A 26,913-nucleotide genomic window follows, 5' to 3' on the forward strand; every position below is an offset into this window, starting at 1 on the left:
TTAGAAAGATTGCAAATGTTATGAAAAGTCCAACAACCTGCATTTAAAAATGGTCTGTGATGCTTAAATTACCAGGTACTAACATTTATATGTTATTTCTATATAAACACAGTATTTTGATATAATCTGTCGCCACTCTACATAATCCACATTCGGAGATATACTTTATACTCAACATATACTTTAAGATCTGATCAAACATAATGAAAAAAGTGGATACAGTAAAGGTCTATGATACTGATACCAAGTGTTACGATCACAGATATGATCTGAACTTGCGTTATCTCTAACTCATATCCAAAGTTCGACGTCTTATACTGCTCGGTCATCGGCACTTCCGGTCATTCAATTAGTTGAAGAGTATTAGGAATTAATTAACTGGTTACGTGTTGGTTCTCCGTAATCTCCATGCTGAATTTTAATCACTAAAGTGGTGCAAGATGACCTAGGATACAGAAATAGCGTTTTCTTTTAATTTTTGCCACTTACCTCAGATTTGTTAAGTCAAAATTTGAATTTAACACAATCTGTATTCTTTACTAACAGTTTTCTAAAACAGACAATACAATTATAATCTTAACATTCAAAGAAACCCTTTTGGCTATTTTTAAGCTTTAAGACATTTTTATTACATAAATTATGGTTCTGTAATTAACAGTGAATTACTCCAGTGATGCTAAAAGACATTTATTTAGCAAACATTTACACATCATTTACTAACACTAAGTAATCTTTTTGTTCATTTGCTGCTGATAAAGTTATTTACAAGCAAGCTAGGGATAAGTGTTTGGCAAGTCACCATTTTTTTAGTTTTTCATTTTTTAACATTATTAAGCGAGGAGGAGGGATAGTTTCGATCCTCGAAACATGTGTTCTATTTTTGTTAACATATAGCACGAAGTCGTGATGGCATCTAGAAGTAAGTCACTGAAGTGTGGTGCTTGTAATAAAATAATAAATCATAAATGTAACAAGCTTTGCTGTGCGGGAAATTGTGGTATATACTTTCACATTGATTGTGTGGATCTGTCAGACGATGAGAATCGTATTATTAGCAAATACGGTACATTATTTTCATGGACTTGCAATGGATGCAGACAAAGTGAGGTTAATAACGTTAGTAACGCAAACTCAGATGCTGAAGTAAATATAAACTGCTGGCAGTGTAGGGAGTATATAAGAATATTAAAAGACCATATTTGTGATTTATCCAAAAACCAATCTGAGATGAGAAAAGAACTTAGTTTTCTACTATCGGAAAATTCTAATCTGTCATCTGCATTGACAAACCAAGCTGAGGCTGTAGGTGATCTCTTATTGACTGACAATAGTGACAATGACAATACCTTTTCTTACTCTAGTATAGTGAAAAAATCAGTTAAAAATAAAATTAGGCCTAGTAATATAAGCAATCAGGACAGATCATACAGAAACGAAAGTTTAATCACAAAGGATAATGAGTCAACAATAACTCTCAATAAATTGAAGCCTTCTGCTGCCTCATTTGACAGAAATGAAAGTGATGCTTACATATCAGTCTCAGAGGAATGTGTAGTGGTTGGTAGCGAAACTGTAAATAGCCATCAATCCATTCAACCAATTTTGCCGAATTTTCGGGATAATGAACCAAACAAAAACGTACCAAGCACAGTTAATAGGGTTACTGCTGATCATAACCTAAAAACTAGTAGTGACGGTTTTCAAGTTGTCAAGAAAAGAAAGCAGCATTATGATAGGAACGATATTGGAAAACCTCCCAGGAAACAAGGTAAATATATTACTGGATGTTCGACCAAGACTAATAAGTTAAATGTGGTAGAGAAACATAGATTCTTGTTTGTCTCGAGATTATCTACAGACGTTACTTGTGACTCCCTTAAAAACTATCTTAATGAAGGGTTAAAGGGAGATTATGTAGTTACACAGTTAAAAAACCGTTTCCCAGGTTATTCCTCATTTAAGGTTGGTGTGCCTATATCAAACTGGGATACAGTGTTTGTGCCAGAATTTTGGCCTAATGGGAACATATGTTAGTCGTTTTAGGTTCTTAAATCGATCAAACAATGTTGGTAATATCCAGTCGTCTTTTTTGGACAAGGATCAAAAAGGTGTAGTGATACCATAGGTTTTAAAGTTAAAGATACTGCCAGTGGAACTAGAGTTTTAAATAGGCCTAGGCCTATTACTAGAAGCAGTATATCTGAAATAGGTGTATGCCTTTGGAACTGTCAAGGCCTCTGCGGAAAGGTTGAAATTATCGAGATGCTTGCCTCAACAGAGAACAGTGATATTGTATGTGTAACATTGGTTGAAAGCGGAACAACTTGACTTGATTGGGTTACAGGGCTACATTCTAGTATCCAAATTTTGTCGATCGGAAAAAATACATGGGGGATCTGCTATTTTTGTTAAATATAGTTTAAGTTGTCGTCCAATTCCCGAAATTATGAACTTGTGTATGGTAGATATCTTTGAACTGTCAGCGGTATTTATTACAGAATTAAACACAACAGTTATTTGTATATATAGAATACCTGATGCAAATCTGTTACACCTGTTTCTTGAAAAGCTCAACGAACTTTTATTTTATTTATCATCTAAAAAAACTGAAGTGCTTATCTGTGCAGATTTTAATATTAATTTTAATGATACTACTCATTATGATACGATGGAGTTGAACCAATTAGTGACTTGCTATGGTATGCACATTATGTTTCAAAACGTTGTAACTCGTCCTGGTAACATCTACGATGGATCCTGTATTGACAATACACATCCCTCAAGATGGACGACCTCAGTCATTCCTATGGCTGTGTCTGACCATAATGCGCTGACAGTAAAAATTGGACTTGATGTCAAAATTGTGGGCGCTGATGACAGTGTTGTTAAACTTGGAAGACAGATTAATGACAATAGTATAATCATCCTTTTAAATTGTTTAAAAAATGTAAATTGGTTTTCTGTATATGAATGTAAAGATATTGATGCTAAGTTTTCTCAGTTTCTGAATTTATTTGTATGGGCTATTAATCTAGCTTTTCCTTTAAAACCTATGCGTTTTAAGAAATCATATTTTGTTAAAAGATGGTATGTCCCTGAATTAGATGCATTTAAGCAGACATGCCTAAAATATTTTTATGATTTTAAAGAAAGTGGTTGTGAAGCCCTAAAAATTAGATACAAAGAATTAAGATGCCTATATTTAAGATCTGTTAGAAGTGCTAAACTAGTCTATCATAATAAATCAGTTTCAAATTCAGTAAATAAACCTAAAGAAGTATGGAATATTATTAATAACAATCTCAATGTAAATAGTAAGCCTAAATTATGTTTAGATGATAAGACATGTCCACTGATAGCTGAAGGTTTTAACACATTTTTTATCAGTAGTATTAGGGAAATTATTGAGAATGTGCCAGTTCATGTTAATGTATCTGTATATAGTATTTTGTCTTCTGTTAATGTACTTACTGTTTTTGCTTTGAACCCTGTATCTGTCGAGGAAGTTTTTGCTGCCATTAACTCCTTAAGTAATTCAAATTGTTTTGATGTATATAATATTAGTTCTAAAATGTTAAAAGTGAGTAATTATCTGGTTTCTGAAGTTCTTACTGACATTTTTAATCAATGTATTGATTATTGCATTTTTCCTGATAAACTGAAAATGTCAAAAGTTGTTCCTATTCATAAAAAAGGTGCCAAAGATGAATATGCTAATTTTAGGCCTGTTTCACTTGTTCCGCTGTGTCAAAGGTCTTTGAGAGATTATTTAGTTTACAAATAATAAAATATCTAGAAAGTAACAAACTACTTTCCACACAACAATATGGTTTCAGGAAACAAAGGTCAACTACAGATGCTGTCCTTGCTTTTATTCAGGATTGTCTGGAAGGTTTAGAGGATGGTGTGCATATTAGTGCAAAGTTCTTTGATCTCTCAAAGACCTTCGACACAGTATCTCATGATATCTTATTAATGAAACTTGAAGCTCTTGGTTTTGATTACAAGTCGATTAATTTTATAAAATCTTATCTTACTGATAGCTCACAGGCAGTTTATTTTAAAGGCAATTTATCTAATTTTAGAAATGTTGACCAGGGTGTCCCACAGGGTTCAATTTTGGGACCTCTGCTTTTTTTAGTATATGTAAATGACTTGCCTTGTAATATTGAAGATAATAATACTACTTGTTTTCTGTATGCCGACAATATTTGTGCTAGCATGAAATCTCAAAATGCTAATATTGATGACGTTTTTGCTTCAAAAGTTGATGCTTTGGCTAAGTGGTGTGATGTAAATAAATTATCTATGAATTTGACCAAAACTCAAGATCTTGTTATATCTTTAAGGAATAATACTTTTCAAACAATTAAATTTCTTGGCATAATGGTCCAGTCAAATCTTAAATGGCAATCTCATGCTAAATATATTGCTCCAAAAGTGTCTAGAGGAATTTTTATGATTAGAAGGTTAAGTTTAATCGTCAGCTCTCAAGTACTTCTTTTAATTTACTATAGTTTTGTACATACATATCTTTCTTATGGTAACATCTTGTGGGCAAACAGTTCAGTGTCTCAGTGTTTGTTTGTACTACAAAAAAGAGCTATCAAACTAGTGTGTGGTGCTAGGCCTAGAGCACATTGTAAATTATTATTTAAAGAGTTGAAAGTTTTATCCTTACCTAGTCTATATGTTTATAATTGTTTGCTATATGTTAAAAAATACATTGATAATTTTAAAAGTCATTCTGAGGTGCACTGCTATAATACAAGATTCAAGGATAATTTAAGGAAGAAGCAATGTAAATTCTCAACAACTCAACAAAGTTTTAAGTCCAATACCATAAAGTTTTTCAATCATCTGCCTTTAAATGTTAGAAGTTTAGAATATAATATATTTCAATTGTATGTAAAGAATGTACTTATTGAGCATTGTTTGTATACTGTAAATGAGTTTTATGACATAAGAATGTAGATAATATTCACTTTAAAAATACTTGACTATGCTAATACAAAATGTTTTTTGTCCTTGGCAATAAATTATTTGATTTGATTTGATTTGCAATTGTTAATGCCCAAAATCACATTATCCTTTCAAATGTAAAGCTTATTCTTTGTTTGCATTTTGTTTTTGACGATGGAAGGATTGTGAAGGAAACAAGATTTTCCAGACATTTGCTGTATTCAGTGGTACAAAAAAGAAACACTACGTTTCGAGATCTGCAACCTCATCTCTGTTCCAGATGAACAACTAACCTAACTCATAAATACAATATACGTTACAATAAATAAATCATACCAAAGCGTTCAGGTACTCATATAAGTCAGGATTCATAACTCCATGCACACTAATTCTAAAACACCTAGCGTCCTAGCTAGGTTATTGGTCGTCAAGATCTGACCGATTGTGATATACAGGAATACGTCCTGTAGTTCAGTTTTAATAAATAGTGTTGCGTTTTCATTTTATTGAGTGCATGTTTTAGAGTCAGTGTGGATGGAATTGTCTCACATCATGCTTGTTTCGATTCCCGACTTACTTGTGTCACAACGCTCTGGTATGATTTGTTTATTTTAACCTAGCTTGTAGTTATGTGCTAGGTTCCTTATTCATTCACCCGAGGAAGATTAGATTGCAGTTCACGCGAAACGTAGTGTTACTGATTTTCTTTGTATCACTAAACAATGGCAAATGTCCAGAAAATTCCGTAAACTTTAGATTAATAATAAAGATATTTGAGTATAAAATCTTATCAATATGGCCTTTACCTCAAAGTTATATATACCTCCACTAAAGTATAAAAAATAATTGAAACAAAAAAAATGTGTAGTGTTCACTCATCCTGTTGCGTAAAGAATGTGTGAATGTACTCCTAATTACAAATTTATAAATAATAATTATTCATAAAAATGCCTCATTACCCTGTGTAGGGTAAATTTTAGGATTAAAAATGCCTGATCGGTACCAAGCGAGAAGACATTCAAAATGCTTAACAAAATATTCCTTTAACAATTTCCCTTTTATAACTTTCCCAAAGACTGCAGTACTGACACTAAACCCAACAACAATACCTTATAACCACCAGCGTTGTAACAGTTGTAGAGCAATGTTAACCAGCCAAAACATTACACAAATACATTTCAATACAAATTATATCACATCCTCTGATAGATACATATGGAAACCACACTACATGTAAATTGTAATTAAAATTACAGTGTGGCGCATATGTCAGTTTCCCCATAAATTGGGATATTTTGTTTCGATAGATTGGTTACAATGTTTATTTGTACACGACAATACATATTTTTACATTTAATTAATATAAGAGAATAGCTCATTCAGGTACAATGATAAAACAATAAATACTAATACTACAATATAGCATAAAGTTTTAAATATAACAAAATAATACTATGTAGTGTAAAATCGTTAACATAAGGCAACTTTAATAACAATAAATTAAATTAGAAAATTAGACCTAATAACAACATAACAATATACATAATAATAACAACATAATATTTTTATATGAACCAAGGTTTAGAAGACAACTACTCAATCACAATTATAGTAGCTAATCTGTTTTTGAAGGCAGCAAGAGAGGAACAAACAAAATCAACTTCAGGACATTCGGCATTACCAGTTTTCATTAGTCTTGGTATAGTACTGTGGTAGTGGTAGTTAGTAGGATGGTGATGCTTGCAGAAAAGCTGACAATGTCTGGATCCACGAGGAACATAAAGATTAACTTGGCGAAGAATCTCCGGACAGTCGATGAGACCATTCAATAATTTTTGCAAGAAAACCACGTCCATTAATATTCTTCGGAATGCAAGGATGGGTAGTTGAAGACTGCGTTGGATTTCTTGCACATCAACATCCCTGTACCGGAAGCCAAGTTTGATACCGACCGTCCTGAGGAATCGCCTCTGCACTGAATCCAGAATAGAGGTTCGTCTCACTTGGTAGGGGGACCAGACCATCGTAGAGAACTCTATAGGCCGAAAAAGTGCAACATAGAGAGCTTTAAATTATGTAATGGAGAAGTTCTGCCGACAGGTGCGACTGACGAGCCCAAGTATTCTTGCAGATTTGTTTGCAATGCTAGTTATGTGCTCACTGAAGTCCATGGTAGAAGTCAAAAGAATACCAAGGTCACGAGCACTAACGACTCTTCGAAGAATAACACCATGTAGCATATAATCACACTGGCAAAGATGTGTTGCTCTTGTGTAGGAAATGACCATACATTTGTCTACATTCAAATCCAAGGCGTTAACTCGACACCTGTCCTGGATCCTCTCCAGGTCTCTTTGCAACTCGATTTGCTGATTAGCAGAACAGATTTCTCTAAATATCTTGACATCGTCCGCGAAGACAAAATATGAGCTCTCCAAAAAACTACCGATGTCATTAATAAATAAGCAGAACAGAAAGGTCCCAAGTGACTACCTTGAGGTAGACCAGAAGACGCGTGAACAGGTCTTGAAAGTACACAAGCAAATTTCACATACAACGTACTTCCAACCAGGTAACTCCAAAACCAAGCCAGTAAAGAACCCGTGACACCCAGTGCCTCTAGTCTTTTTTTATCATGTGAAAGTGGCAAACTCTGTCAAAAGCTTGGCACAAATCCAGATAGAGACAATCAAGTTGGTTACCATTTAAGAAGGTAGATAGGATCTTGTTCGTGAACACCACGATTGTTGTTGTCGATCTACCCTGCTAAAACCCATGCTGGTGTGAAATTATTGTGCTTTTGAAAGCGAAGGTTAGGCGGTTCAGAAAAAAAACTTTAGCCAATGTCGGCTGGATTACTATCGGTCTATAATTCTTTACATTAGATCGATCCCCAGACATTTATAGGCACTAAAAATCCAATCTTCAAACATGACGGGATGCTAAAAAGTGGATAGCAAGGTGGGGAGCCAGTACTGCACTGCAAAACCTGAGTACACCAACAGAGACCATGTCAGGACCAGGCTCCTTGGAACGGTCAAGATTCTTGAGTCCCTCCTTTACCTCGGTTGCAGTTACGGTTATAGAAGAAATGTTAAGTTGTCTGTTCCAGTGTCTAATGTAAAGTGACGCCCTTCGCATCTGTTATTTGTTTGTGTGTGTTTTAAAATGTTTACAACCCAACAAGTTTACGTCCTTCAGTTGTGGTGGAAGCATAATAAAAATACTGCTATAATAATCGAAGAATTTATTGGTAAATATCAAGGTGTCGCGATACCCACTCGACAGTATATGCGGAAGTTAAATAAGAAATTTGAAAACTTAGGAAGCGTTTTAAATGCCCTGAGGAGTGGTCATCCACGATCAATCTGCAACGAAGAAAACCTGCAGACAGTTGCTCAAGCTTTTGTAGCCAGTCCAGGTAAATCGACTCGTAAGGCATCTGCTGAACTAGAAATATCAAGAAGAAGCGTGCAAAGAATGTTAAAGCAATTAAAATTTAAGCTATACCATCCATCCATATTTACTGCAAGCGCTTCACGAGGATGATTCCGATAGGCGATTTGAATTCTGTAAGACAATAATTATCCGCTCAGAGGCTGATCCAAATTTCTTGGATCAATTTTGTGGTGTGATGAGGCATGTTTCAAACTAAATGGACGCGTTAATCGGCGCAACTGCATGTACTGGTCGGATGTAAATTACGTAGAAGTCAACGTAGTATCCTCATAACGTTATCCAAGCAGAACTTAAAGTGCCTGGTGTTACGGTATTGGGGGTTATTTCGAGTACTGCACTGATTGGTCCTTATTTTCTTTAAAGGAATGTTTACTAAGAAAGTTACTTACGGTTGCTGCATGAAGCAGTAATTCCCAAGCCCAGAAACAGTTCTGTTTTCAATATCCATTCGCTCATCTGGCAACAAGATGGTGCTCTAGCACTTTTCGGTATCCAAGTTCAAGATTTTTTAAACAACACATTTAATGAATGGATTGGTCGCCTTGGTACAATCGATTGGCCTGCGTGCTCTCCATACCTGACCTCATGTGATTTTTCACTGTGGGGTATTATAAAGGAGACTGTGTATGCTTCGAAACCGCAAAATCTTGACAAACTCAGAAACTTAATTAGAAATGCATTTGAACTTGTTAATATCAATAAATCTTTATTGCTAAAAATGTGTGATTCTGTTCTCAGTCGTTGTATGAAGTGTATACAAAATCAAGATGGATATTTCGAACAACTGCTATAACATTGTATGGTAATATGTAAGTAATTTCATATAATGCATTTTTTTTTGCCTGAAAGCCTAATTAATTAACCTTAACGCCTTTAAATTTCTCTTCTGGGGAAACTGAGATATGCGCCACTCTGTATATTTAAGAGTTAAAAGTGCTACAGTGCTAATTGGTGCTTCATGGAAAATCGTAAGTGAAAAAAAGAAAAAATATTTGATCAGGTGATCTCGTCGTCGTCTTCTCCATCTGGGTTTCAATGGTTTTCGTTCCTTGTTCAGGAGTAGGGAGTAGTTCAATTTGAATCGAATTCAATGACAAAACGCCGCCTGCTGAGGACTAATTAATTGTGTTAGGTTATGTGAGTCAAGGTCAAAATAACAAATTCGGTAGCGTTGTTTATTGTGCGGTTTGGTGTATTAATTGGTTTCTTTATCAGACGTACAAATATTTTTTTGTGTATATAATAGTACTAACCATCTTAATCTTATGAAGTGAGAGCAAAACTGATTGGAAGAATAGTACAAATATTACAGATCAAGTAACTTATTGAAATTATGCTCCCACAATTTGGTTAAGGGCTATTTAGTTGACACAATGGCTATAAAGCGACCTAGTGGATTATCAAAGAGCTATCATGACACTTTTAATAGTGTTAATGAACGTGTTGTGGAGGACATATCATTAGAGTTTTTTTACAAGCCCCATACCATTACACTCCTAGGTGTATCCATAGCTGCAGTAGTTTATTCTTCCTTCATAAGGTAAGAACATCGGTTCATAGTATCTTGTTTGAATTTTCTATATTGAAGTGAGATATATCTGAAATATTTTTAAAAGAGGCTGCAGTGTAATAAGGGCCACCAAGACAATGGAATCAACTATGGTATTGAAATATTTAAACTGTTAAATACAAAAACATTTGACCTAGCTTTTAGATATTTATAATTAATAATCACCAGCTGTTTTTATTTTACAGTATAACCATATAGGCTAACTTAAAATTAAGTTAATTCAAACTAAGTAAAATCATTTGCGTAGTGATTAGGCCTAATGACATCAGCAAGAACAGTGTGGTGATGAACAACACCTTAACGCTCTTAACGATCCTGCTGCTTTAAATCCCAACTGTCCACTTTATAGTCAGGAGATGAAAACTAGAATTGAAGGTGAAAATCTAATAGTGTTTCGCTGCAAGAACAGTAAAAACGAACACAACGTTACAAAAATTGCACTTGAGAAGACCTTTTTATCACTGTAAATTTGGTTTAAAAAATTAATGTATTGACAATCAAGTATTATTTTAGTTGGATCCGAACCGACTATGACTAATAGTTGAATGTAATTGTGACGTCAGCAGTACGTGCATAAATACCATTTCAGATTGGCTATAATTTGGTTTTTTATGGTTATAAAAATATAACAAATATTATATTCTATAATCTTAAATACCTAGACATATTTTACATATACAAATATAGCTTCACTATAGCATAATCTTAAAAATGTATCGCTTAATTTGGTTGGCCATTATTGTTCCAAATTTATTTAAACAATGTAATCTCATGTGTATGGTACTTTAGAAATGGCCACAAGTAAAATGGCAATGTATATGTGTGTCTCAAGGTGTTGGACAAGTTGATCTCTCAAAATAGTACAAAGTTATCAAATGTTACACTGTTTTGTTTGTTATATTTTTTTAATATACATAGCCGAATTACATTGTAATTTGAAATACCTATAACATAATTTGATTCAACATTTTGGTTTTAGTAGTTTTAGATAGTCATAAATATTTTATCCTCATAAATATTGATGATTCGATAATCATCAATATCGGTGGTTCTATTGTGGTAACCACTTATTATACTGCAGCCGTGATAGATGTAGTTCTAATATACCTTTGGATCCTAAATGAAATTTGGTAATTTGCAAACGGATAGAGTACGATAAGCAGACCTGGTTTTTTTTATTGATATTGACAAACGATATTACTTAATTTTAACTTTCGATATAACTAACTGATAATGATTTTTGAACAATAACTAACTTATATCGCCTATAACCACTTTTTCATATAATAAACGTATTTTTTCTTTTATGTATAATAACAGACAGTTGAAAGCTCGTGGAGGACCGTGAATGAAGTTTAAAAAGTGGCATATCAGCCGACTCGCTTGTAGATCATCTCTGTGAGTATTTATGCAGAAGAGAAGTACGGTTTTCAAGAGAAGATGCTACAACAACTTCTCGAGAACTATTAATCATTGCTACACCTGAGAAAACATATAAATAACTACGCATATTTCGTATAATTATAAGATTATTACTATGTGTAATTATATTAGTTATTTTAATTAAAAATAAGATTGTGATTATGGCTATAGATATGTTGATATGATTTATAAACGCGTATTTGATAAATTAATATTAAGTATCGATGATTGTACTAATCAATATAAAAAACCGGGTCCGCTTATGCGGGTCCCAATGCGGATGAGCATAAACTATTCTGGCTGCAGTATAATAAGTGGCCAAAAACTATTATATTTGTTATTAATGATTATAGAATTATCGATATTCATGAGTAATGAATCCTCAATATAACTATTATGTTGTAGGTATTTCAAATACAGTATGGCGTATTCTACCCTCGCACACAATTTTTTGAATTTATGTTTCTCATTGGGTACTATGTCTCTGCTTTGGTCTAGTCCACCCCAATGCGGATGAGCATAAACTATTCTGGCTGCAGTATAATAAGTGGCCAAAACTATTATATTTGTTATTAATGATTATAGAATTATCGATATTCATGAGTAATGAATCCTCAATATAACTATTATGTTGTAGGTATTTCAAATACAGTATGGTTCAGATGTTTTTATGTATTAAAAAGTAATAATTTTATGATGAATCACAAAAGGCTATGTCTACCTGATTTATAAAATCTAACAAATGAAACAGTGTAACATTTACATATGTTTTTACTATTTTGAAGGATAAACATGTCTGACACCTTGTGACACAAATAAAAAATGTACATCGCCATTGTACTTGTGGCCATTACGGATGGACAGTATTAGTGTCAGTAACAGGTTATTAAGTCCTACTACCTGGATAACATGTTACCAGCAACACTGTTATTTCAGTAACAGCTGGGCTGAATGATTTGGCGTTCTCATAGCGGCATTCTGGTATTAGGTTACTCGCTAACAAGTAACAGACAAGTCGATTTCATGCAAGCAATGAGGCTAGGAATGGAAATATATTATGCCATGGAACGTTATTATGCCATGGAACATTATTATGCGTTATAAGTAGTTTAGATTAGGATATAAATATGTTACCAGTAGAACCAAAGTTAAAGATAACCTTTACAAGGGCTCACGTGATCTGAGCTTGTATTTGGGTATTATTTCGAAGAATGTTTTTCTTTTTTTGCCAGAAGTGAGGGGTGCCACCAAAGCCTGCACTGATGGTCAGGGCCATTCTCGATTGGTACTTTCCTAACCTCAGATCACGTCCCAGATTGTCCAACTTTTCCGAACGTGATCTGACATTGGAGAAGTTGGACGAATTTGATTGATTGTAAACATGATATCAAAATGTGACTTCATTTAAAACAAAATTACTAGTTAAATTCAGAAAATTACAGTGATATACAACAACCTATGTGTTTTTTCTTGGTTTTGATATACCTATGTTTGTTTTGTTATGATTTCTATATTATTTAATTATGATTATTAATATTACCTATCCTAAGTTTTTGTTTGATGGTTATGGTTCCTTTATTGTTCATTATGTTGAAACATTCTACACATTAATCCTTTTAATTTCAAACCTATGACTTTTATTTAGTATTTTAGATGTTGATATCGATTGAGTTCTATTATTCTATATATGAAGTATCAATGATAATACTAAGCGATATAAAAGCTGGATCCGTTATCAGACTCTGCCCTAATTCTCTACTGGGTATTATAGATAGATAATTTAAAAATGTAAATTAACAATTGTAACACAAAATCCTACAACGGTAGTAAGGAAACTACCATGACTTATCAAATAAAAGTCTTGTCCTTGGGGTGGTTCCTACCAGGTCTTGCATTTAGGATCTTGGGGATGGTGGCTGGCCGGATCACACATTGGAGTGGGATTCGTTGAGGGGGTTGTCAGTGTTGCCCAATCCCAAGTTAACTGGAGTACGGTAGTCTAATGTCTTCCAAACAGAAGACAGTATACTGTATATGCAAGATTGGCATTGAATTTATAATCTTTTTAGTCTGAGTCAAAAGGTTTATTTTGAGTTTGAATTCCAATGTTAAGCTAGTATAAAGAATGATGTAACTAAGTTAATTGAAGTATGTTTAGACTATTTAGTGTTTGTTTATAAATATAATTGAATCGAAAAATTCATTCATAAAGAGTATTTTTATTATTATACATAAAGTTTACACAGTTACATAGTTACACAGTTTACTTAGTTTTTTAGTATTATTAGTAAGGTCGTTATGATTGCTAGGTTGTTTCTAAGTGGACCTTAGTGCTGTTTCTGGAGTGAGGGGATATAAAAGTAAAACACAGACATAAAACTTTGTTAACAAATTCTACGTTCAGCATAGTCCACCAAAATGCTCAAACTGCAACAAATAAGTTAGATGAACTTTCTCTTCTATGTGAGGAACTAAAACAAGACATCTTCATAGTTTCGGAACACGGATTTACAAACGAAACAATAAATTTTTTCAAAATTATTAACTTTGATCTGGCCCAATCCTTTCAGCGTCAATTTTATAAGGGAGGTGGAGTAGCAATTTTAGTTCGAGATCGAATCAAGTCTGAGCCACTGAGGTTTAATGTAGGAATTGAATTAGATTTTGAGATGGCTGGAGTTGAGGTCTGCTTGAGTTCTCTCGGGAGAATTGCTGTAGTTGGTTTGTACAGATCACCAAATGGCCAATTTGGTGTTTTTTTCGAGAGACTTGAGCGGCTTCTAAAACTATCTCCTCAATAATTTTAAATATTTTGTTATAATGGGGATATCAATATTAATGTTTTAAATATTGAATGATAAGCAAACTCAACAGTCTTAGAGACTTGCTCAAATCTTTTAGTCTTAGCTGGTCTGTGAACTCGCCAACTCGTGTGACAGCGACATCGAGCACTGCCATTGATAATGTCACAACAAACGTACTCAATAGTTCTGTGTCAGTGCTGAACACTGCTATATCCGACCATTGTGCACAGGAGGTGTGGTGATCCGTGGATGTTCAGTGAGCCAAGAATCCCACAACATTATTTTAAGGAGAAATTTCCATCCACATAATATAAATATTTTAAATAAATGTCTGGCAGATGAAAAATTGGATTTTTTTAGATTCTTTTACTTCTGCAGACACAATATTCGACTCCTTCAACAGTTGTGTTTCATGTTCCACTTAAATGTTTGCTGTCCCCTTAGGAAAATAAAAAACAAAAGGTAAAGTTCAGAAGAATTCTTGGATAACACCTGGAATTCTGATTTCTAGAAATAAAATAAAATTCTATAATGAAATATTCAGGAACACTAATGATTATAGATTTAATCCTTCTATAGAAATTACAAAAGAATTTATAAAAAAGTAATAACTGCTGCAAAATCATACGAAATAAAACAATAAACTAAAAACAGTCATCTAACTTTTTCTAAGACAGCTTGGAACATTATAAAAAACTCAACAAATAAAGCATCTTCAAAAATCCATTTCAGCTTGATGCTGATGGGATAAAATTAACCGATCCAAATGCAATAGCTTTGGAATTTAATAAATTTTTCTCCTCAGTGGCTGGTTCTCTTGATGCTGACCGTGAATTGGAAACTGGATACAGTCACCACACATACCCCTGCTTCATCTTTGGTTCTGACTCCTGTGTGTGAGGACGAAAGTGCGACGTATTGTAAGAAGTTTTTCAGCTAAAACTTCCAATGACATAAATGGCATATCAATGTGGCTTATAAAACAATGTTATCAGCACATATTAAGCCCATTGACAAAAAATCATAAATGTTTCTTTTGAAACTGGCACATTCCCATCCGCACTCCAATTGGCAAAAGTCGTACCTGTTTTCAAAAAAGGCGATCCAAAGTTAGCGGATAACTATCGACCAATTTCAATTTTACCTGTTTTTAGCAAAATTTTTGAAAAACTGTTCCTGGACCGACTTCTTAATTTTCTTGACAAACACAAAATTTTGTCTGATCTACAATTTGGTTTCAGACCAGGAAGATCAACTTTTGGAGCAATCACCCAACTTGTAGACTTTATTGTGGAAGGCTTTGAGACACACCAAAGAACGCTCAGTGTCTTTCTTGATCTCTCCAAAAGCGTTTGATACTGTTAATCATGGTATATTGCTACACAAGCTGGAAGGCTGTGGTGTACGAGGGACAGCACACCAGTGGCTCCACTCATACTTGAGCAGTAGAAGTCAATGTGTTTCAGGTCCAGAATGCAGTATCAAGTACTATTAGAATATACCAAGGAGTCCCACAGGGATCAATCTTGGGTCCTGTCCTTCTTGATTTATGTGAATAATATCCATGCGTCAGCCTTATATGGGAAAATCATTCAATACGCAGATGACACGACTCTCTGTTTCCGGGCTGATTCTCTAACTACATTGGAGATTCAAACCTTCATTGATCTTACTCCTGCATTCAAAATTTTCTGGTAAATAATCTCAAAACTAATCATGAAAAGACAAATTACATCAACTTCTGTTTACGTGGGTTGAATACTTATGAAACCCCAACAGTAATGATGGATAACATTGTTCTGGAAGAAACTGATTCTGCTAAATTTCTAGGAATACACCTAGATAAAGGGTTAACCTGGAAAGTTCACATTGAAAGTGTATGTGCTAAATTGGCAACTGGAATTTTTTGTCCTTCGCAATTTATCAAAGTTTTGTACGTCTGATGTCTTAATGATGGCTTACTATGGATTAATATTTCCATACCTGTCGTACGGAATTTCTCTGTGGGGCAGTTGTGCCATATCAAACTTGGAAAGAGTATTCAGACTGCAGAAAAAAGCTGTTCGAATCATCGCAAAATTGAACAACAGAGAGTCATGTCGAAGTGCCTTCAGGGAGCTCAACTTGCTAACTCTACCCAGCTTGTATATTTTAGAGACTTCATTTTACTGTCGATTTCAGTGTATATTGACGCAGGGCAGTGATATACACAAATACGAGACAAGAGCTCGGGGGCGCTTTCGAGCCCGACAGCATAGAACAGCAGCATTTGAAACGCCTCCCTTCTCAAGCTGGGATCAAATTCATTAACAATCTCCCTGAAACACTAAATTTAGAAACAAATCCAAAAAATTTTAAAACCCAATTAAAACACTACCTGGTGTCTTGTGCTTTTTTACTCAGTTGGCGAGTTTATGGAGCACACTTGGGATTGATATTCGCGGCAGTGTTGCAATCCTGGGGGTTGATCCCACGAATTATGAATTTTGTATGTGTAATGAATGTGTGCCTGCGTGCAACTGTATGGAAAGTCGAGTGAATGGATTTAGTTTTTTAAGATAAATACCGTAAAAAATTGGTATTATTGACTATTGCAATACAATGTAATATATATTGTCAACGCAATAAAATATATTCTATTCTATTCCAGGATGGATAAGGTTGGGGTCAGGAGCCACCCACCACCTCCTGTTGAGATCTCATGTTACATATAGCCTACAATGAAGAAAGTAGTTGGCTTTATCCTATTGTGTCACCTTAGCTGTCCATGGGGAGGCGGGTACACCCTACAGTAATGTTTCAGCTCTCAAAAACCTTTGACACTAAAATTCTGCAACTCTTACAATGTCAAAAATTGTTTCAGGGATGAAAGAGACGTTGATGCCAACATAAGAGCTGGAATATACTGTGTCTTCTTCTTCTTCATAATAGTATCTGTTTTGGCTTTTCCCAATGGCCCATTTACAAGACCCCATCCGGCGGTCTGGAGGATAGTGTTTGGCTTTAGCGTTCTATATTTGATGTTATTAGTATTCTGCCTCTTCCAGAACTACAAAACTGTCAAACAGATAATTTACTGGTTTGACCCTGAATTGGAACATTTTCACATTGATATGGATCGAGTGAGTGGAATATCTTTTAGTTCTAAAAATATCAAATTATATGTTGACCTTCAAAATATATATATATATATATATATATATATATATATATATATAAGTTCAAAGTATCTTAGTTTATATAATGAACAGTCACAGATGAATAATGTCCTACAAGATTTAACAAATTTCATGCAATAAAGCAATACAATTTATAACTCAAATCTTAGGGACTGGTAAAAAAATTGAACTATCCACAGATACTCATTTTAAAAATGGCCAAAATATTATTTTAACTCAATGATATTTAAATGACAAAGATATTAATGATAAATACATAGTTAATGTATTAAATGTACAGTGGTAGTATACTTTAATAAAGAGTAAACACCCTGTAGAGTCTTATGCAATAATAAAATTATAACTTGGAGCTTGAAAGCATCCATTTTGACAGAGGATGAATAAACAAAGAAACAAAGACTGTGAGGAGGGAATGGAGGATTAGGGAAATATAATATTGACCATGATAGTGGAATACTATCTATTGGTTGTAGGCTATACAGCTATAGTGAATGAACTACACCATAAGATGATTTTTCGTCTCACTTACTTTTAGAAATTTTAGCTTTTTCTATGATTTTTAATTAAAAACATTTGAATTGTCCATGTTCCATTGTATTAGAAAAAGCATTGCATGATATTAATAAAAATAGCATACTTAATACTTAACCATTTGTAGTGCTTAAATTTATTTGTAAATTTAAAAAAATTTTCAATTATTTATATTTAATTTGAAATTTTCTTTGGAAATTCCATGTCTATGTAACTTTTCTTCTTTTAAAGTATTTAAGTCTGTGTATTGTTAAACAGTTAACTTACACCTTGTGCTATAAGGCTGGATTCTCACTAATTTGGGTGAAGTTGGCTGTATTTTTAAAATATTTTTTTCAAAGCTAGTTTTTTGAATTAACCCTTTGGAATATAAACATATTTAATATGTACCAAAACATGTTCAACAACTATTTATGACTTAGCTAACAGTAATAATTTGTTATGCAATACATAAAATAGTGTTACATCTTAAAACTAATTAGCTAAATTTCCATAATTTATAATTAAATTATACAAGATTGTAGACTCTGTTATCTGTATTCTGTGGTTTTATGTACAAGATGCTTATGTATAATAAAATATTGATTCTCTGGAAAAAAAAAATCTTCAAAGTTAAATTTATTACTTAGAAATATGTTTATTTGTAACAAATTAAAAATCGAATGAAAATTCTGCATAACCGTATTTTTAACACATAAAAGTAACCTAGACTTATTTTATTACCAAAGAGTTAAATACAGGATTCAGTTCTGTTCAAGAGAAACACAATGCTGGTAAAAGTAGGGTACAAAAATTCTTGTAGTTGAATGATTTGTATGTTGGAATCTTTTTAGTGAAGCTTTTTAACATCATGTGAGTATTGTTGTATACTCCAATGATTTCTTCTTCTAAAGAGTGATCCCTCCCCGCCCCTTATTTACATTTTGGTCCAGAACATATTATATAAAAACATATAATATGAAAAATTAAATATTTTTACTTTCACTGTAAAATTATATTGAATTATAATCAAGGAGTTCTTTGAAGATTTTTAATGTTTCACTGAACTAATGTACAAAATTATGAAAAAGTAATAAAAACCATGAAAAGTAGAATGCACAAATTAAGTTGGTAATTTGTAAAACTGTCACAAAATAAATGTTGATTGATTTTCCAGGAATATGGAGTGAATTGTTCAGTGATCACGTTCGAGAACCTGTGGAACCACATGGATGTGTTTGCTTTAGCTCATTTTCTGGGCTGGGCCTTCAAAGCTCTCCTGGTCCGTCACCTAGGGATTCTCTGGGCCGTCAGTGTCATGTGGGAGTTCACAGAGGTAGAGTAGTGGATTGTTTACTAAAAATAGAAGGCCAGATATTTAAGTTAAGATTTAATTGAACCCTTTTGATTCCAATGTTTGTACATAGATCCAAGCAAAGTGTATAGTACAACTAGTACTTGGAATGCTAACAGAACATAACCCTTTTTGGGAAACGTGATAAAAGTGATTGCAGACTCTGTGGAGAGACAGGTTATTTATTGCAGCACATTTGACTGAACTGTCCTGCTATTTTTGAAACCAGGAAAATGTTATTTTAGGCTTATATCTTGGAGAACATGAGCACACAAATCTAATTGGTTTTGCAGAAGTCTTAGACTTGAGGGATAAATACAAGTAAAGGTAGTGTAAAGGTCCTTGTAGGATTAAGTGCAGGGTCTTAAACTCTTCCCTCAAATATGAAAAAATACCACGGGTAGTTTACTAATTAGGGACGAGTAAGAAATATTTAAAAATAATTCACTTTAAATTAATTGACAAAAAAGCAATTTAATGCATTGCCATATTTCAAATGACTATTTGTAAAAATTATCAAACTAAAAACTAATACAAGCTAGCAGGATTCTATTTCATTGTTTACAATTTAAGATTAATAGATAAGGATTGCCTTTTATGCATTGATGATTACAATTGTTTTACACAATGAATTGTACAAGAATGATTCACCATGCTTGGTTTATCAAACTATCTAATTTTATGAAGATAAAGTGCCCACAGGTTGGCAGGTATGTTTATGTGTAGTTGAACTAATCCCAGGGCAGTAAAAGTGATATTTCTCATGCAATGACCTAAGGAAGTCCAAGAAATACTTCCATAACCAACAGCTGTACATAAGGATTTGACAAATACTCCACAAGTGTTCTCTGTTGGGCCAGGAAGATGTTCATTTATCTCTAAATGAATTGCAAATTTTGTCCATTTGTGTTAATAAAAATCCATCAACATGTTAACATATTTTTTAAGATTCTGCAAAATTTGTAAGGGGATGAGATCATTTGAAACTATAATAAAAGCCTCTTTGTGTCTTTTATCCAGAGAGGCTATATTAGTTCAAACAAAAATATGTTCCTCATTGTCTTGTTAAATGTACTGTGGTATTCTTTCAAAAGAAAATTGTTGAGATTTAACTTGTATGTTCAACACCTAACATCGAAGGATAAGTGTATGTTAAGCAAAAACCCATAGTTGGCCGTATTTTATTTAGAGAACAGCATTAGTCTGACTGTTATTTGTTATACCTATAGAAACACTGACCAGTTACAATTGTCCAGATTGCCTTCGCTCATCTGTTACCCAACTTTGTGGAATGCTGGTGGGATGCCCTCATCTTGGACGTGTTACTGTGTAACGGCCTTGGTATCTGGGTGGGACTACGCATCTGCAAGATGCTGGAGATGCGAGAGTATAAGTGGGTCAGCATAAGGTAGGTTTGTTTCATTGTGCATTTCTGTCATTTACAATCATTGAAGTAGAATTACAACTGAAATTCAGTGATATGGACTGCAAATTATCTGAAATGCTAAGAGGAAGGGAATTGTCTTATCACATTAAGCATGACTATGAAATGATTCATTGATCTATTCTTGAAATTTTCGTAGAGTATCTTCAGTTATTTCTCTGAAGATTATAAGAATATCTTATATATGTTAGTGAAAATAAATAAATATTAACAGGAAGATGATAAGATTGTTTTATATATGTTACTGAAAACAAGTAAATTGTAATAGAAAGATGATAAGATTGTTATATATACGTTACTTAAAATAAGTAAATAGTAACAGGAAGATGATACGAATGTTTTATAGTTGGTACTAAAAATAAGTAAATAGTAATAGGAAGATGGTAAGATTGTTTTATATATGTCACTGAAAATAAGTAAATAGTAACAGAAAGATGATAAGATTGTCTTTATATATATTACTGAAAATAAGTAAATAGTAACAGGAAGATGATAATATTGTTTTATATATGTTACTGAAAATAAGTAAATAGTAACAGGAAGATAATAAGATTGTTTTATATATGTTACTGAAAATAAGTAAATAGTAACAGAAAGATGATAAGATTGTTTTATATATATATATATATATATATATATATATATATATATATATATATATATATATATATATATTACTGGAAATAAGTAAATAGTAACAGGAAGATGATAAGATTGTTTTATATATGGTACTGAAAATAAGTAAATAGTAAGAGGAAGAAGATAGTAAGATTGTTTAATATATGTTACTGAAAAATAAGTAAATAGTAACAGGAAGATAAGATTGTTTTATATATGTTACTGAAAATAAGTAAATAGTAACATGAAGATGATAATATTGTTTTATATATGTTACTGACTATAAGTAAAGAGTAACAGGAAGATAATAAGATTTTTTTATATTTGTTACTGATAAAAAGTAAATAGTAACAGGAAGATGATAAGATCATTGTATATATGTTACTGATAATAAATAAATGGTAACAAGAAGATGAAAAGATCGTTTTATATATGTTACTGAAAACAAGTAAATGGTAAAAGGAAGATGATACGAATGTTTTATATTTGGTACTAAAAATAAGTAAATAGTAATAGGCAGATGGTAAGATTGTTTTATATATGTTACTGAAAATAAGTAAATAGTAAGAGGAAGAAGGTAAGATTGTTTTATATGTTACTAAAAATAAGTAAATAGTAACAGGATGATGATAAGATTGTTTTATATACGTTACTGAAAATAAAAAAAAAGTTACAGGAAAATGATAAGATTGTTTTATAAATGATATATATATAATACTGAAAATAAGTAAATAGAGGAAGAAGGTAAGATTGTTTTATATATGGTACTAAAAATAAGTAAATAGTAATAGGAAGATGGTAAGATTGTTTTATATACGTTACTGAAAATAAAAAAAAGTTACAGGAAAATGATAAGATTGTTTTATAAATGATATATATATATATATAATACTGAAAATAAGTAAATAGAGGAAGAAGGTAAGATTGTTTTGTGTGTTACTGACAATAAGTAAATATTAAAGGAAGATGGTAAGATTGCTTTATATATGGTACTGAAAATAATAAAATAGTAAGAGGAAGATGGTAAGATTGTTTTATATATGGTACTAAAAATAAGTAAATAGTAATAGGAAGATGGTAAGATTGTTTATATAAGTTACTGAAAATAAGTGAATAGTAACAGGAAGATAATAAGATTGTTTTATATATGTTACTGAAAATAAGTAAATAGTAACAGGAAGATGATAAGATTGTTATATATATGTTACTGAAAATAAATAAACAGTAACAGGAAGATGATAACATTGTTTTATATATGTTACTGATAATAAATAAATAGTAACAGGAAGATGATAAGATTGTTTTATATAAGTTACTGAAAAGAAGTATATAGAAACAAGAAGATAAGATTGTTTAATATATGTTTAATATGTTATATGTTTAAACCGATCATTCGCAGAAGGGAGGTTTCCAACAAGGCTTAAATTGGCGAAGGTTATTCCCCTTTTTCAAGCAGGGTAGCACCTTCTGATGCTAGTAATTATCGACCAATATCGCTGATATCAACAATATCTAAAGTTTTTGAAAAGGTGGCCCTGACTCGTCTTGTTACTCACCCTCCTGGAAAATAATTTACTAACTAGTCAGCAACATGTTTTTATCAAAGGACGTTCTACATCAAACCGCTATAGTTAGTCTAATAGAACACATTATTGATCAACTTGAAAATGGCAATACCTGTGCATCTGTTTTATTAGACTTTAGTAAAGCATTTGACAGCCTTGATCATAAACAACTCCTAACAAAACTGAAAGCTCTTGGAATTTCTGGAATTTCAGCGTGTTGGTTTTGACAGCTATTTGACTGATAGACAACAACTGGGTTCAGCTGGTTCATTCGGACAATGGTATGACTCGTTCGGTGAGATCTAGCCTGCTAACAAACTCGAGAGGCGTACCTCAAGGCTCTGTATTGGGGCCTGTTTTAATTTGTACTTTTTTACAAATGACCTGCCTAAGTATCTGCAAGAATTTGCTACCACTATTATGTACGCGGATGATACTGTGCTTTTATTAAGTAACAAGGAAACAGAGCCACTTGAAGTGTCAACGTACATAGCACTGAATGTAGCCACTCAGTACTGCCAATCAGAACAGCCTGGTACTAAATGAAACAAAATCGCAACATTTAATAATGGGAAGACGAAAGGTTGAAGCGGGAACTCTACCTAACATAGATAGAGTAGAAGCTGCCAAGTATCTAGTGTTATAATTGACACAAGTCTTAATATGGACCTCTCATGTTGACAGTCTCTGCAGGAAGCTAAGTTCTGGACTTTATGTAATCCGAAGAATAAAGACAATTAGTGATGTGCAGACGGCAAAAACTGCTTATTATGCACTTTTTGAAACACATCTCTTCGGTATGGTATTTTAGTTTGGGGTATATCTAGTTCGTCAAATATACAAAGAACCCTAATCTTACAAAAGAAGTGCATACGAAACACTAGCTGGGTTGCAGTCTAAGAGACAGATTGTAGAGCTGCTTTTGTTGATCACTCAATTCTAACTGTAGTATCACTCTATATACTCAGTGTAATAACTTATGCCCATGAGAATAACTTCACCCGTGGCCGTGACGTACACCAACACAACACTCGCTATGCTGCAGACTTCGCTCTCTTCCCCAACACCATTCTGCTCAATTTGAAGAAAAAGCCATCCTATATGGGAGCGAAGTTGTTCAACTGCCTGCCCTGCTGACATCAAGTCCCAAGAAAACATAAAGAAAACATTAAAGACCTGGCTGTTGAAACGCCCATTCTATTCCATAAATGAATTTTTATCTTGGAGAACTTTTGACATAAACATGTAATTAATATTGACACAACTAATATTTGTTCTTATAATGTGATGTTTATATTTTTGACGCTAATGCCATTCTCTATGATTGTTGCAAATAAAGTACATTGTCTATTGTCCTATTGTCTATTGTCTATGTTACTGAAAATAAGATTTTTTTATATATGTTACTGATAAAAAGTAAATAGTAACAGGAAGATGATAAGATCATTGTATATATGTTACTGATAATAAATAAATGGTAACAGGAAGATGAAAAGATCGTTTTGTATATATGTTACTGAAAACAAGTAAATGATAACATGAAGATGATAATATTGTTTAATATATGTTACTGAAAATAAGTAAATAGTAACTGGAAGATGATAAGATTGTTTTATATATGTTACTGAAAATAAGTAAATAGTAACAGGAAGATGATAAGATTGTTTTTTTATATGTGACTGAAAAGAAGTATATAGAATCAAGAAGATAAGATTGTTTTATATATGTTACTGAAAATAAGTAAATAGTAACAGAAAGATAATAAGATTTTTTTATGTATGTTACTGATAAAAAGTAAATAGTAACAGGAAGATGATAAGATTGTTTTATATATATTACTGAAAATAAGTAAATAGTAACAAGAAGATGATAAGATTGTTTTATATATGTTACTGAAAATAAGTAAATAGTAACAGGAAGATGATAAGATTGTTTTATAAAAGATGTTACTGAAAACAAGTAAATAGTAACAGGAAGATGATAAGATTGTTTTATATATGTTACTGAAAATAAGTAAATAGTAACAGGAAGATGGTAAGATTGTTTTATATATGGTACTGAAAATAATAAAATAGTAATAGGAAGATGGTAAGATTGTTTTATATATATGTTTAAGAAAATAAGTAAAAAGGAACAAGAAGATGGTAAGATTGTTTTAAATATGTTGCTGAAAATAAGTAAATGGTATGAGGAGGTGGTATGGTTGTTTTATATATGTTATTGAAAATAAGTAAATAGTAACAGGAAGATGGTAAGTTTGTTTATATATGTTACTGAAAAGAAGTGAATAGACACAGGAAGATGATAAGATTGTTATATATATGTTACTGAAAATAAGTAAATAGACACAGGAAGATGATAAGATTGTTTTATATATATTACTGAAAAGAAGTAAATAGAAACAGGAAGATGATAAGATTGTTTTATATATGTTACTGAAAATAAGTAAATAGTAACAGGAAGGTAATAAGATTGTTTTATGTATGTTACTGAAAACAAGTAAATAGTAACACGAAGATGATAAGATTGTTTTATATATGTTACTGAAAATAAGTAAATAGTAACAGGAAGATGATAATATTGTTTTATATATGTTAGCCTACTGAAAATAAATACATGTTTTCAGGAAGATGATAACATTGTTTTATATATGTTAAAGAAAATAAGTAAATAGTGACAGGAAGGTAATAAGATTGTTTTATAAAATATGGTACTGAAAATAAGTAAATAGTAACAGGAAGATGATAAGATTGTTTTATATATGTTACTGAAAAAAGTAAATAGTAACAGGAAGATAATAAGATTGTTTTATATATGTTACTGAAAATAAGTAAATAGTAACAGAAAGATAATAAGATTTTTTTTATGTATGTTACTGATAAAAAGTAAATAGTAACAGGAAGATGATAAGATCATTGTATATATGTTACTGATAATAAATAAATAGTAACAGGAAGATGATAAGATCGTTTTATATATGTTACTGATGATAAATAAATAGTAACAAGAAGATTGATTAAGATTGTCTTTATATATGTTACTGATAATAAATAAATAGTAACAGGAAGATGATAAGATTGTTTTATATAAGTTACTGAAAAAAGTGAATAGTAACAGGAAGATAATAAGATTGTTTTATATATGTTACTGAAAATAAGTAAATAGTAACACGAAGATGATAAGATTGTTTTATATAAGTTACTGAAAATAAGTAAATAGTAACAGGAAGATGATAAGATTGTTTTATATATGGTACTGAAAATAATAAAATAGTAAGAGGAAGTTGGTAAGATTGTTTTATATATGGTACTAATAATAAGTAAATAGTAATAGGAAGATGGTAAGATTGTTTTATATATGTTTAAGAAAATAAGTAAAAAGGAACAAGAAGATGGTAAGATTGTTTTATATATGTTGCTGAAAATAAGTAAATGGTATGAGGAGGTGGTATGGTTGTTTTTTTTTATGTGTTATTGAAAATAAGTAAATAGTAACAGGAAGATGGTAAGATTGTTTATATATGTTACTGAAAAGAAGTGAATAGACACAGGAAGATGATAAGATTGTTTTATATATATTACTGAAAATAAGTAAATAGAAACAGGAAGATGATAAGATTGTTTATATATATGTTACTGAAAATAAGTAAATAGACACAGGAAGATGATAAGATTGTTTTATATATGTTACTGAAAAGAAGTAAATAGTAACAGGAAGATGATAAGATTGTTTTATATATGTTACTGAAAATAAGTAAATAGTAACACGAAGATGATAAGATTGTTTTATATATGTTACTGAAAATAAGTAAATAGTAACAGGAAGATGATAATATTGTTTTATATATGTTAGCCTACTGAAAATAAATACATGTTTTCAGGAAGATGATAACATTGTTTTATATATGTTACTGAAAATAAGTAAATAGTAAACAGGAAGATGGTAAGATTGTTTTATATATGTTACTGAAAATAAGTAAATAGTAACAGGAAGATGGTAAGATTGTTTTATATGTTACTGAAAATA

General features: G+C 32.0%; 1 protein-coding gene across 1 annotated transcript in view; it reads left to right on the forward strand.

Annotated features, from left to right (window-relative positions):
• Nucleotides 1-9,478: 9,478 nt before the first annotated feature.
• Nucleotides 9,479-26,913, forward strand: part of LOC124372350 (phosphatidylserine synthase-like) — a gene marked incomplete at its 3' end in the record, with an annotated part of 40,436 nt that continues 23,001 nt past the window's right edge. Inside the window, 4 exon segments of the mRNA XM_046830731.1 lie at nucleotides 9,479-9,961; nucleotides 17,081-17,339; nucleotides 19,084-19,242; nucleotides 20,517-20,668. Of these exon segments, the coding sequence (XP_046686687.1) occupies nucleotides 9,795-9,961; nucleotides 17,081-17,339; nucleotides 19,084-19,242; nucleotides 20,517-20,668 (737 nt within the window).

The sequence above is a fragment of the Homalodisca vitripennis genome, unplaced genomic scaffold (genome assembly GCF_021130785.1).
Source record: "Homalodisca vitripennis isolate AUS2020 unplaced genomic scaffold, UT_GWSS_2.1 ScUCBcl_2921;HRSCAF=8081, whole genome shotgun sequence".
NCBI classification, from domain to species: domain Eukaryota; kingdom Metazoa; phylum Arthropoda; class Insecta; order Hemiptera; family Cicadellidae; genus Homalodisca; species Homalodisca vitripennis.